We start from the raw sequence: 14667 nt of genomic DNA on the forward strand, positions 1-14667 counted from the left end.
AAAACGTTGGTTTGCAGGAGTAGCAGGTAACTAAGAAGGCAAATGGAATGTTGTCCTTCATTGCTAGAGGGATGGGGTTTAAAAACAGCGAGGCTATGCTGCAGTTGTATAAGGTGCTGGTGAGGCCACACCTGGAGTTACTGTCTACAGTTTTGGTCTCCTTACTTGAGAAAGGATATACTGGCACTGGAGGGGGTGCAGAGGAGATTCCGGAGTTGAGAAGGTTGGCTTATGACGAGAGACTAAGTAGACTGGGGTTATACGCATTGGAATTCAGAAGAATAAGAACAAAGAACAAAGAACAACCCAGCACGGGAAACAGGCCCTTCGGCCCAACGAGCCCGCGCCGCCGCATCGCCCTACACCTATCCTACCCTGCATGTCTACGAATGGGACCCTACTCAGTCAGATTCAGGGAAGAAATAGTGTCAATTTGGTGGAAACCAATTAGCCTAAGAGCACATCTTTGGGGTGTGGGAGGAAACCGGAGCGCCCGGAGGAAACCCACGCAACCACAGGGAGAATGCGCAAACTCCCACAGACACAGGCCCAAATCCATGTATCTGCACAGCTAGCAGTGCTAGTCACTGAGCTGTTGTGGAGCCCGTCTATCGGTCCAGGATCAAGCACACACACCGACATGAAGTACTAGGCCACTCCTGGACTTCCAAGAGCAGCCCACGCACAACCCGCCGTGTGCATGCCCCTCGCTTGACACGAGGTGGACCTCCACCTGTGGAATAAAGACAAAACATATTAGTTATACAGCCTGCCCTTCCGGTGTCATGAATGAGGGGAGAGCTTATAGAAACATATAAGTTTATGAAGGGAATAGATAAAATAGAAGTAGGGAAGTTGTTTCCACTGGTGGGTGAAACATGGCCTCAAAATAAGGGGAAGCAGATTTAGGACTGAGTTGAGGAGGAACTTCTTCACACAAAGGGTTGTGAATCTGTGGAATTCCCTGCCCAGTGAAGCAGTTGAGGCTCCCTCATTGAATGTTTTTAAGATGATGATAGATAAATTTTTGAACAGTAAAGGAATTAAGGGTTATGGTGAGCGGGCGGGTAAGTGGAGCTGAGTCCACGAAAAGATCAGCCATGATCTTATTGATTGGCGGAGCAGGCTCGAGGGGTCAGAGGGCCTACTCTTAATTCTTACCTTCTCTCAAGTTACTCCTGGAGGTTTCATCACATGACCTGTTCCCATCCTCCCCCATTGGTCACTCAGTGTCTCGCCTTTCTGCAGCCAATCTCGAATATTTCAGTAAATTCTCCCTCGGTGTACCCGAACAGGGGCCGGAGTGTGGCAACCAGGGGATTTTGACAGTAATTTCATTGCAGTGTTAATATAAGCCAACTTGTGACACTAATAAATAAACTTCAAACTTTAAAAACATTAAAATTTTCCTTTGACCTTCATCAGGAAACTCCAGGCCAATGCTGGATTAAAGAATTAGTTTTTGGGGTGTTGCTGGTTGGGCCAGCATTTATTGTCCGTCTCTTGAGTTTGGGTGGCTTGCAAGGCCCTTTGGAAGGACATCTGGAGTAAGGATTTCCTCAGCGAGCCAGATGTGTTTTTATAACAAGGGTTGCATGGTCATTAGTAGATTTTTATGTGGTGTTACACGTCCGTCTCCCCAAGAGGCAACCCATTAAACTGCGTCTGATCAAACTCAAGAGTTTGGGTGTTTTCTGTTTTCCAGCCCAGAGTCCGGGCTGGTATCCAACTCGCCAAGCCCGGGCTACCAATCCGCTGGTACCCCGTCTGTAACTGTGCCTGCCAGTGTAGCGTAGGCTATCACCTGATCTTCTTCTGCCTGAGACTTTCCAGTATTGAGCCAGTGGGCAGTGAGCAAGAGCATCAGTCCAGGCTCTGTCCATTCACCTCCTGCCTGTCTAGCAATGCTGAGGCTCAGTGCAGTCGGCCAGGCCTTCAGCTGTCTAGACCCTAAAGTGAAAGAGGGATGTTGCCGAGGGGAGACGGGGAGGGATTTGCCGAGGGGAGACGGGGAGGGATTTGCCGAGGGGAGACGGGGAGGGATTTGCCGAGGGGAGACGGGGAGGGATTTGCCGAGGGGAGACGGGGAGGGATATTGTCGAGGGGAGTTGGGGAGGGGTATTGTCGAGGGGAGTTGGGGAGGGGTATTGTCGTGGGGAGTTGGGGAGGGATATTGCCGAGGGGAGACGGGGAGGGGTATTGTCGAGGGGAGTTGGGTGCCAAGGGGGAGGGGTAATATGGATGGGATTGGGGTGGTGCCAAGGGGGGAGGGGAAGGGGTGTCTCTTGACTTATTTCTCCTTTCCCTTTAACATTTCCTTTGACACATTTGGATTTGCAGAAAGGATCAGAACATCCTGTCCCCTGTGAACTGCTGGTACTTGCTGCTGAATCAGGTGAGGAGGGAGAGCAAGGACCACACCACACTGAGTGATATCTACCTGAACAACATCATCCCACGCTTCGCTCAAGTCAGTGACGATTCTGTTCGCCTCTTCAAGAAGGTGAGGAGTTTCTGTTTGACTCTCCGGTCCCATGGAATACAAGTGTTGCCATTTGGTTTCTGTATTTTGGCACCATTTTGGTGCTGTCTCTACTGCAGCGCGTTCCCCTGCCCCCCACTTACCATCCGGGTGATAATATTTACTGGGTTAAGCTTCCCCAGGTGTTAATCTCTGGCCACTTCCTCCTCACCCCCTCTGCCCATTCCCACCCCAAAACACTATAAAGTGGCCATGATGTGGAGATGCCGGTGTTGGACTGGGGTGGACACAGTACAAAGTCTCACAACACCAGGTTAAAGTCCAACAGGTTTATTTGGAATCATGAACTTTCAGAGACACCTGATGAAGGGGCAGCGCTCCGAAAGCTCGTGATTCCAAATAAACCTGTTGGACTTTAACCTGGTGTATGAGAGTTTCTATTATGAAGTGGATCAGAGTCAAGCCAGTGTTAATCTAATGCCGTAGCCACAGTTTCCAGGAGGAATGATCAGAAAGTGTATTTGCCTCCAACCCACAGACTAACCCTGGGCCACTGAGACCATGTGTGACATTCAGCCAATGTGACTCAGACTTCAGAAGCTGTTTGAGCACCACACCACACCCAACATACTCCGTGTATTGTGGGAGCGATGCTGGTGATCGTTCATGTCAGTGGCTGGCACAGGGAATGAACGATTCATGTTTCTTCTGAGCCATAACCTTCCTCAACCGACCCGCAGTGACCCTGCACCCTTTGTAAGGTGCTGTTGAGGAAGCCTTGGTGAGCTGCTGCAGTGCATCTTGTAGCTGGTACACACGGCTGCCATGGTCTGCCGCGGGGGTGAGGTGGGTGTTTATGCTGGTATTTAAACTCTACCTCACTTTTTCCAATTTGTCATTGAGAAGCTTTGACTGCAGTTCAGCACATTCTGCAACTGGGAATATCCAGAGCCAAACCTCCCAGACATGTCACACTGAAGCTGGCACCTGGGCCTGGATTTTCACCGGGTTCGGATGACTCGGGAGCCCTTTAAAAATGCCGGCAGGGATGGCGTCCCTGGAGTTTCTGATTTTCGGGAATGCCTTTTAAGAGTACGGGTTGTTTTTGGGTCAAAATCCTGACCTGGCAGAGATAGGCCTGTCCTCCTGCACAATATCATGGAACCGGGCAGGTTTTTGATGAGTTGTTGGTGACAGTCCCTCCAAGGTGCCATGTCTGCAGAGGGAGACCTTTTAAAGGCAAGTTCAGAAGGTCATCCTCATGCCTCCACCCCCCCCATAGCTCCTTGTGCCCCCCATGCCAAGGCATACCCACAAAAAAACACATCTGGTTTCTCGTGCCCCTGTGCCAGGCTATGGCACTTTGTGATCCTTGTAGAGAAAATAGGCTTTTCTCCCGGGCTAAGGTGTTTCAACAGATTAATGACTTTTGAACTCTCAGCCAAGCCTCATTCTGTATTCAAGGCTGAGAGTCCAGACAGCCATTAGGAGACTAAAGCACCTGATAAGTGATTGCAGAGCCTCTGGCTCTGATCTTCAGGTCGTCGTTGGCCTCTGGTATAGTACCGGAAGATTGGAGGTTAGCAAATGTTGTCCCATTGTTTAAGAAGGGGAACAGAGACTTCCCCGGGAATTATAGACCGGTGAGTCTCACTTCTGTTGTGGGCAAGGTTTTAGAAAAAATTATTAGGGATAGGATTTATAGTTATTTGGAGAGTAATGAATTGATTGGAGATAGTCAGCATGGTTTTGTAGCGGGTAGGTCGTGCCTTACTAACCTTATTGAGTTTTTTGAAAAAGTGACCAAAGAGGTGGATGGGGGTAAGGCAGTTGACGTGGTATATATGGATTTTAGTAAGGTGTTTGATAAGGTTCACCATGGTAGGCTTCTGCAGAAAATGCAGATGTATGGGATTGAGGGTAATCTAGGAAATTGGATCAGGAATTGGCTAGCAGATAGGAGACAGAGGGTGGTGGTTGATGGTAAATATTCGTCATGGAGTTCGGTTACGAGTGGTGTGCCTCAGGGATCTGTTTTGGGGCCACTGCTGTTTGTAATTTTTATTAATGATCTGGATGAGGGTATAGTTGGGTGGATTAGTAAATTTGCTGATGACACCAAAGTCGGAGGTGTGGTAGATTGTGAGGAAGGGTGTCATAGTTTGCAGGAAGACTTGGACAGGTTGCAGAGCTGGGCTGCGAGGTGGCGGATGGAGTTTAATGCGGGGAAGTGTGAGGCAATTCACTTTGGTAGGAATAACAGATGTGTTGAGTATAGGGCTAACGGGAGGACTTTGAATAGTGTGGATGAACAGAGGGATCTAGGTGTGTGTGTACATAGATCCCTGAAAGTTGGGAATCAAGTAGATAGGGTTGTTAAGAAGGCATACGGTGTCTTGGCGTTTATTGGTAGGGGGATTGAATTTAGGAGTCGCAGCGTCATGTTGCAACTGTACACAACTCTGGTGCGGCCGCACTTGGAGTACTGTGTGCAGTTCTGGTCCCCACATTACAGGAAGGATGTGGAGGCTTTGGAGAGGGTGCAGAGGAGGTTTACCAGGATGTTGCCTGGTATGGAGGGGAGGTCCTATGAGGAGAGACTGAGGGATTTGGGGTTGTTTTCGCTGGAAAGAAGGCGGCTAAGAGGGGATCTTATTGAAACATGTAAGATGATTAGAGGTTTAGATAGGGTGGACAGTGATAGCCTTTTTCCTCGGATGGAGAAAGCTAGCACGAGGGGGCATGGCTTTAAATTAAGGGGGGGTAGTTATAGGACGGATGTCAGGGGTAGGTTCTTTACCCAGAGGGTGGTGAGGGATTGGAATGCCCTGCCTGCTGCAGTTGTAAATGCGCCTAGTTTGGGGGCGTTTAAGAGATCCGTGGATAGGTTTATGGACGAAAAGGGATTGGTTTAGGTTAGTGGGTCATTGTCTTTTAACTGGTCGGCGCAACATCGTGGGCCGAAGGGCCTGTTCTGCGCTGTAATGTTCTATGTTCTATGATTCCCAGATGAAACATTGCTTGATTGACAGCTCTGACTCTCTGATCTCTGCTGTTAATTGCACAATCATTATTTACATAAAGTTAAGAGGTTTCAAGTGCTTGCAGTTTCTGCTGTTAAAATTTCAAATGGTCCAGACAATTGATGTTTTTGGTATCGTTTTAACGGATTTAAGGAAAATTATGAATGAATTATTTTTTAAAGCTACTTTTAAACTCACCATTGTCACTGTCGGGTTCATTATCCACTATCTGTTCAATCGAACCAATAGGCATCGAGGCTCCACAGCTTCACATAGTGGGTAGGAGGTTCATAGGAAGTGGGTGTGGAGGCACAGCCTGACATAGGGGAGTGAGGGGCCAAAGGGATTTTAAACAGCACCTAGCAGCCGTGGGGCTGCCTCCAAACATGTTCCCCCTTGGCTGGCCCTGCTGCAACCTGCCCCTTGCCCCAACTCTTCGTGGGAACTTTCTCCCGAGGCAGTTGGACCGAGCCAGGAATCCTCTAGACTACTGAGAGGATGAAAATGTCTGGGACGGGAAATTATTCTCTCCCCTTGTTCTCACAGTGAACCAAAACAGATGAGAAAGTTTTTCAGAATCCTTTCTGGCAGGTGTTGTACCAGCGAGAGTGAAACATAAGCTTAACCTGCTGAGACCAAAAACTGGGTCACAAAGAAAAGGTCAAAGGTGACCTATATTCAAGAGGGAGCTGGACGTGGCCCTTGGGGTGAAAGGGATCAAGGGGTTTGGAGCGAAGACAGGAGTGGAATACTGCAAGTGCATGATCAGCCATGATCATATTGAATGGTGGAGCAGGCCCGGAGGGCTGAATGGCCTCCTCCTGTACCTATTTACTGTTTCTATAAAGTTGAATTAGTAGATGGAAGGAATATAAAGAATTTTGAGTTTAAATGATTTTGTGCCATTTTTGTAGAAAATATCATGTTAATTTAGGGGAAGCGATGGCCTAGTGTCTTATTGCTAGATTATCAATCCAGAAAACTCAGCTAATGTTCTGGGGACCCGGGTTCGAATCCCACCACGGCAGATAGCAGAGTTTGAATCCAGTAAAAAAAAACTATCTGGAATTAAGAATCTACTGATGACCATGAAACCATTCTCAATTGGGAAACGCCCATCTGGTTCACTAATGTTATTTAGGGAAGGAAATCAGTTGTTCTTACCCGGTCTGGCCTACATGTGATTCCAGAGCCAAAGCAATGTGGTTGACTCTCAACTGCCCTCCAAGGGCAATTAGGGATGGGCAGCGTGGTAGTACAGTGATTAGCATAGCTGTTTCACAGCTCCAGGGACCTGGGTTCAATTCCTGGCTTGGGTCACTGTCTGTGTGGAGTTTGCACATTCTCCACGTGTCTGTGTGGGTTTCCTCCAGGTGCTCCTGTTTCCTCCCACAGTCCAAAGATGTGCGGGTTAGATTGATTGGCCACGCTAAAAAATTGCCCCTTAGTGTCCTGAGATGTGTCGGTTAGAGGGATTAATGGGTAAAATATGTAGGGATGTGGGGATAGGGCCTGGGTGGGATTGTGGTCAGTACAGACTCGATGGGCCAAATGGCTTCTTTCTATACTGTAGGGTTTCTATGATTCTATGTTAAATGTGGCCAGCCAGCAACACCACAAATGAATAAAAAAAACCTTCAGAACATTAAACCGGAGGCATTGTGTCACAATAAAACTCCCAATAAATGATGATCAAACCTGAACTAGGGCAAAATAAATCCATTTTCAAAATATTCATTGAAGCCCAAACATTAGCTATCAGTCTGAAAGGGTTAAGGGAAAATGACTAAAGTGATTTAAGAAAATAAATCAAAGTTGATGAAGTTTATCAGAGTTTAATGAGGTTGACACTTTATCCAGCCTGATCCTCTTTAGAGACTTTCTAATCCACTGAGCCGGATTGGCTTGGATTGTGTGAGTCTTGGGGCTAAAAGATTCTGAAATTAGTTATGTTGCTATTCAGTCTGTAACACCCCAGAGAAATTCTTACATTCACTCTGCTATGGGGCATCATCTGTTCTAAGGGATTGAGGTTCCTGTTTAAATTAGATAATTGGAGAAATATATTTTCTTGTTACTCATTCTCGGCCTGTGAGCTTGCCAGCTAGGCTAACATTTATTGCCCATCCCTAATTGCCCCTTGAGATTCCATTATGCTGCACACACAACTGTTCTTTAATTTTATCACTCTGAAAGAGGGTGGATTAAATGTGACTGAGTTTTCCAGCTGTGCTGCCCAGATGTAGAGAATACACAGAGAGGCCTTTGCAATTTTTTTCCCTCCCTCCTCTGGGTTAGAGTTCAAAGGTTCTGGCATCTCTCCGCGACCCCACCCAGTCCTCCATTCTCTGTGTGTAACCCGAGGCATAGAGAAGATGCATGATCACATTCTAAATAAAATCCAGCCTTTTCATCTGACCCGTGCTTTTCAAGAAGGGGTCAGTGCAGAGGGACCGGGATTGGGAACACAAGCTGATGTTTTATTCCTCAAGCTCCCTAGACCAACAATGCTGCAGCCAAAGGCAACTCCCTTCATCCGACCACCCCCAGTCTCAGTCAGCACAAAGCAGAGGTGGAATCTCCAGTTCCTTGCTGTGCACTGGCTGAAAGCCACGCTGTAAATTGCAAGCGTCCACTCAGCTCTTGTGGGGTCTTTTAATTGTGAGAAATGGTTTGAAGGAGAATTGGTATCCGTCCAAGCACAAACCAGCAGAGACGTATCGGTGTGACTTTGACACGTGGTCACGGGTAATGTCAGCGGATTCCTCTCCGAATCCCTATCTGGATGGATGCCCCTTAGATAACATGTTTATGGTGCTCCCGTGGTCAGCCCCAGAATGGAGTGGCTTTGCTGAACACAAGCAGGAGCTGGTGGGGCAAACCCTTGGCAGAGCAGCATTGTAACCACCTCGGGGCGGTTTGAGGAGCAGAATTGTTGACTGTGTTAGCAATAAAAATGGGCAGATCATCACTTGACGGACAGTAGATTAGATCTGAAGTGGAACTGTAAAAACTTCCTTCACTCTACACCAGACAAACAGAACATTAATACCTGAGAACATCCAGGCCTTCACCCAGAATGCAGCTTTGTTCCCAGCAGGAGGTTATTGTGCCACTGTGACGGCATAGTCTTCATTTCCCTGACCTACAGTGCCATGGCCTTCACCACATGTTGGGCAAGGAGACACACACACAGACACACACACACACACAGACACACACACACACACAATATCACAGAATTGTTCTGATGCAGAAAGAGGGCATTCGGCCCATTGTGTCTGTACTGGCTCGCTAAACGAGCATCATGACTTAGTGCCATTCCCCTGCCTTTTCCCCCCCTACCCCCACATTGTTTCTATTAATATAATTAATCACCTATTGAACCTGCCTCCATCCAGCCCCAACCACTCACTGGGTGAAATGTTTTTTCTCACATCACATTTGCTTCTTTTGCAAATCACTTTAAATCTGCGCCCTCTTATTCTTGGTTCTTTTATTGGGGGGGGCGGGGGAATAGTTTCTCCCGATCTAGTCTGTCCAGCCCCCTCATCATTTTGAACATCTCTATCAAATCTCCTCTTAACCTTCTCTCCAAGGAGAACAATCCCAATCTCTGCAATCTATCCTCATAAGTGGAACTGAGCCACTTCAGATCAGCCATGATCTTATTGAATGGCGGGGCAGGCTTGAAGGGCTAGATGGCCGACTCCTGCTCCTATTTCTTATGTTCTTATAACTGAAGTTTCTCATCCCTGGAACCATTCTTGTAAACCTCTTCTGCACTCACTCCAATGTGTTTACATCCTTCCTATAGTGTGACACCCAGAACTATCCCTCTGCTCCTGCCCCCTTTAATAATTGCACCCCTTATTTTATATTGTCTATGTTCTTCCCACCAAAATACATCACCTCACCCATCTCCTCTTTGAGCTTCATCTGCCTACTCTCCTCTATGTCCTTTTGAGGTTTTACACTGCCCTCCTCATAGTTTACAATGCTTCCAGGTTTTGTGTCAGCTGCAAACTTTGAAATTGTCCCCTGCACACCCAAAATCTAGATCATTAATATATATCAGGAAAAGCAAAGGTCCCAATACGGACCCCTGGGGGGCAACCCTGGAGCCTTCCTCCAGCCTGAAAAATATCCACTACCATTACTCTCTACTTCCTGTTATTCATGATGTGGATGTGCCGGTGTTGGACTAGGGTAAACACAGTAAAAAGTCTGACAACACTAGGTTTAAGTCCAACCGATTTATTTGATCGTGAACTCACTAGCTTTCAAAGAGGGAAACCCCTCAAAAGCTAGTGAGTTTACTGTCAAATAAATTGGTTGGACTTAAACCTGGTGTTGTCAGACTTTTTACTCCTATTATTCAGCCAGTTTTGTATCCACGTTGCTGCAATCCCTTTTATTCCATGAGCTGTAATTCTTCTCATGTCTGTGTGGCACTGAATCAAATGCCTTCTGAAAGTCCATGTACAAAACATCAACAGCATTGCCCTCATCGATCCTCTCTGTTATCTCCTCCAACAACTCCAGCAAGTTAGTTAAACACAGTTTCTCCTTTAGAAATCCATGTTGGCTCTTCCTAATAAACCTACATTTTTTGATATAATGACTAATTCTATACTGAATAATTGTTTCTAGAAGCTTCCCCATCACTGATGCACCCGACACCTCCCTCAGGACTGCAACAGGAGTGTCAGCGCAGAAATTTGTCCTCAAGCCCTAGAATGGGATTGAAGTTGAAATCTTGTGACAGAGAGGAGGGAATGCTATAAGTGCGAAAGAACAGAAAAAAAGATAGAGAGGGCTTGTGGTTCTGTGCAGTGTTTGTCACTGATGTGATGTAGGGAATGTGGCAACCATTTCTCACACAGCAAACTCTCACCAAAAGCCATGTGATAATGACCAGATAATCTTTAAATCGGAGTATCGAGTATAAAAGTTGGAGTGTTATGGTGAGGTTATATAAGGCATTGGTAAGGCCGAATTTAGAGTATTGTGTACAGTTTTGGTCACCTAGTTACAGGAAGGATGTAAATAAGGTTGAAAGAGTGCAGAGAAGGTTCACAAGGATGTTGCCGGGACTTGAGAAGCTGAGTTACAGAGAGAGATTGAATAGGTTAGGACTTTATTCCCTGGAGCGTAGAAGAACGAGGGGAGATTTGATAGAGGTGTATAAGATTTTGATGGGTATAGATAGAGTGAATGCAAGCAGGCTTTTTCCACTGAGGCTAGGGGAGAAAAAAAACTAGAGGACATGGGTTAAGGGTGAAAGGAGAAAAGTTTAAAGGGAATATTAGGAGGGCTTCTTCACACAGAGAGTGGTGGGAGTGTGGAATGAGCTGCCGGATAAAGTGGTAAATGCGGAGTCACTTTTAACATTTAAGAAAATCTTGGACGGGTTCCTGGATGAGAGGGATGTGGAGGGATATGGTCCAAGTGCAGGTCAGTGGGACTAGGCAAAAAATGGTTCAGCACAGACAAGAAGGGCCAAAAGGCCTGTTTCTGAGCTGTAAATTTTCTACGGTTCTTTCTGTGTTATGTGATGTCGGTTGATTTGAACGGGAGCAGGTCTGTGCTGAGGAACTGCCGTTAGCCCTGGTGAGAGCAGGGTTATAGGAACGAACTTCATCCTCACTGGGAGGGGACGAGAAAAGATTTAGTGGCCTATCGAGAAAATCGTGTAGCGTAATTCCGAAGCATTTGATTTTAAAAAAAAAAAGCAGGAATGTAATCGCCAGCAGAACCCAGGCAATCACTTTCATCCTTCAGCTGCTGGTTTTTCAGTGAGTTGAAAGATTCCGTGTAATTTAGTCTCTGGAGTTACTGCCCACTTCCCGGTCACACGTCAGCGCCACTGTAATCGGCCTCACCAAGAAAACAAATAAACCATAATGTTGACCAAGCTTTGACCTTGGCAAATAGACCTCCCTATCAGTTGATAATTTGTGTTTATCCAGGGTTGTGACTCTGCAGTAGATACACCCTTCCACAGGAAGATCGATAGCTGCCACCTAGCAGCCTACACACTATATTAAATATAGAGACAAAATCTATCACTGTATATATCTTCAGTCAGTAGTGCCAAGCGGATGATCTATCTCAGCCTCCTCCAGTGGTCTCCAGCATCTCAGATTCTAGTCTCTAACCAATTCGATTCATTCTCCGTGATATAAGAAACAGTTGGCAATAGCACTGAAGACTTGTGCTCCAGGACTTGCTGTTCCCCTAGCCAAGCTCTTCCAGTACAGATACAACACCAGCATCTATCCAACAATGTGGAAAATTGCCCAGGTCTGTCCTGTACACAAAAAGCAGGACAAATCCAACCTGGCCAATTACTGCCAGTCAGTCTACTCTCGATCATCAGTAAAGTGATGGAAAGGGTCATCGACAGCGCGATCCCCAGCACCTGCTCAGCAATAACCTGCTCAGTGATGCCCAGTTTGGGTTTCTCCAGGGTCACTCAGCTCCTGACCTCATTACAGCCTTGGTTCAAACACGGACAGAAGAGCTGAATTCCAGAGGTGAGGTAAGAGTGACAGTCCTTAATATCAAGGCTGCATTCGACCGGGTAGCATCAAGGAGCCTGAGCCAAACTGGAATCAATGGGTATCGGGGGCAAACTCTCTGCTGGTTGGAGTCGTACCTGATACGTAAGAAGATGGTTGTGGTGGTTAGTCAATCATCTCAGCTCCAGGAGTTCCTCAGGATAGTGTCCTAGGCCCAACCATCTTCAGCTGCTTCATCTATGAACTTCCCTCCATCATAAGGTCAGAAATGGGGATGTTCGCCGATGATTGCACAATGTTCAACACCATTCGCTTCTCCTCAGATACTGAAGCAGTCCATGTTCAAATGCAACAAAATCTGGACAATATCCAGGCTTGGGCTGACAAATGGCAAATAACATTTGTGCCAAACAAATGCCAGGCAAGGACCAGTTCCAATAAGAGACACTCTAACCACCGCACCTTGATAGTCAGTGGTGTAACCATCACTGAATCCCCCATTCTCAACATCTTTGGGGTTACCATTGACTCAACTGGACTCACTACATAAACACACTGGCTCCAAGAACAGGTCAGAGACTGGGAATACTGCGGCGAGTAACTCACCTCCTGACTCCCCAAAGCCTGTCCACCATCTACAAGGCACAGGTCAGGAGTGTGATGGAATACTCCCCATTTGCCTGGATGGGTGCAGCTCCAACAACACTCAAGAAGCTTGAATACCATCCAGAACAAAGCAGCCCGCTTGATTGGCACCACATCTACAAACGTTCAACCCTTCCACCACCGACACTCAGTAGCAGCAGTGTGTACTATCTACAAGATACATTGCAGCAATTCACTAAAGATCCTTAAACAGCACCTTCCAAACCACAACCACTTCCATCTAGAAGGACAAGGGCAGCAGATAAATGGGAACACCACCACCTGAAAGTTCCCCTCCAAGCCACTCACCATCCTGACTTGGAAATATATCGCTGTTCCTTCGCAGTCACTGGGTGAAAATCCTGGAATTCCCTCCCTAATGGCATCGTGGGTCATCCCACGGAACAGGACAGTGGCGATTCAAGAAGGCAGCTCACCACCACCTTCTCAAGGGCAACTAGGGATGGGTAATAAATGCTGGCCAGCCAGCGATACCAATGTCCCACAAATGAATTTTTTAAAAATCCAATGAATGGAGGCTACACACGGGGAAACAATTTCGAGAAAATAAGTTTCAAGTTCCCACATTACCCGAATAGCCTCAAATCATTGACATTGAAACCTGCGGCCTTGATTTGATAAACAACCCTTCATCTCTTTAAAAGAAATCCTGTATTTAGCAGTGGATTTTTTGTTGTTGAAATATCTTTATTAATTACCTGGAACCATTGATCCACAAACAGCAACATGATAACCATATAGTCTGATTTTAGGTTTGGGTGAACTGTTCACAAACTGCGGTAATAATGAGGTGAATTGTATCACCGTGACGGCACAGTGGTTAGCACTGCTGCCTCACAGCACCAGGGACACAGGTTCAATTCCCAGCCTGGGTCACTGTTTGTGTGGAGCCTGCACATTCTCCCCACGTCTGCGTGGGTTTCCTCCCACTGTCCGAAGATGTGCAGGTTAGGTGCCTTGACCATGCTAAATTTCCCCTTAATGTCAGTGGGACTAGCAGCGTATATACGTGGGATTATGGGGATAGAACCTGGGTGGGATTATGTTTGGTGCAGACTCGATGGGCCAAATAGCCTCCTTCTTCACTGTATGATTCTATGTATCTCAAAAGGGCGGCACAGTGGTTAGCACTGCTTCCTCACAGCACCAGGGACCCTGGTTCGATTCCCAGCTTGGGTCTGTGTGGAGTTTGCACATTTTCCCCGTGTCTGCGTGGATTTCCTCTGGATGCTCCGGTTTGCTCCCACAGTCCAAAGCTGTGTGAGTTAGGTTGATTGGCCATGGTAAATTGCCCCTTGGTGTCAGGGGGACTAGCAAGTAAATACACGAGACTATGGGGATAGGGGCTGGGTAGGATTGTGTTTGGTGCAGACTCAATGGGCTGAATGGCCTCCTCCTGCACTGTAGGGGTTCTATACATTTCAACATAATTATGCTAAAGCATTCTGCTTCCTTTGACTGGACGGGCCAATAGCTGAGTCTGGTTCTGAAGCCTGTGAGCCTTTGTGTGTTGAGCTGCCCCGGGCTTGTATCCGACTCAAAACTGCAACTAGTGAAAGGAGAGTTTTGTGCAAATGGGTGCATTGAATATTGACTGAAACATTGTACAAAGGAAAGGTTACTCAGGCTTCCAGTTATAAAAGGGGAAGCTGTGAACATGGAATTGCTGACTCCGGGTATCGGCTCACACTCCCAGCTCCTGCTGTTTTTTTGCAAATGTAGTCCTTGTTTTTCTTGGGAAACTCTCTCCATTTAAAACCTGTTGGATGTTGGATGGAACGCAGAGGCCTGTGTGAGCGCAGAGCTATGGGTTGATGCGCTGTCCTTTCACCCCTGCAGTGTCGGTTTAAATCCTGTCCGGGCTGATGGGGTGGAAGGTCCCTGTTTGCTGGAAGTTTTATCTCCAATGGGTTTGGGGCAGTTTGGATCTCGTCCATGGGGCAGAACTGCTGACTGTCCAGCACTCTCACTG

General features: G+C 46.9%; 1 protein-coding gene across 1 annotated transcript in view; it reads left to right on the plus strand.

Moving 5' to 3' along the window:
* The window catches only part of srgap2 (SLIT-ROBO Rho GTPase activating protein 2), a 182716-nt gene that overhangs the window by 94871 nt on the left and 73178 nt on the right, over window positions 1-14667 (plus strand). Inside the window, exon 4 of the mRNA XM_080209671.1 lies at window positions 2341-2503. Within this exon, the coding sequence (XP_080065797.1) occupies window positions 2341-2503 (163 nt within the window). The remainder of the gene's footprint in view (window positions 1-2340; window positions 2504-14667) is intronic.

Source organism: Carcharhinus amblyrhynchos, chromosome 22, assembly GCF_965287045.1.
Source record: "Carcharhinus amblyrhynchos chromosome 22, sCarAmb.v2.hapA, whole genome shotgun sequence".
Taxonomy (NCBI): domain Eukaryota; kingdom Metazoa; phylum Chordata; class Chondrichthyes; order Carcharhiniformes; family Carcharhinidae; genus Carcharhinus; species Carcharhinus amblyrhynchos.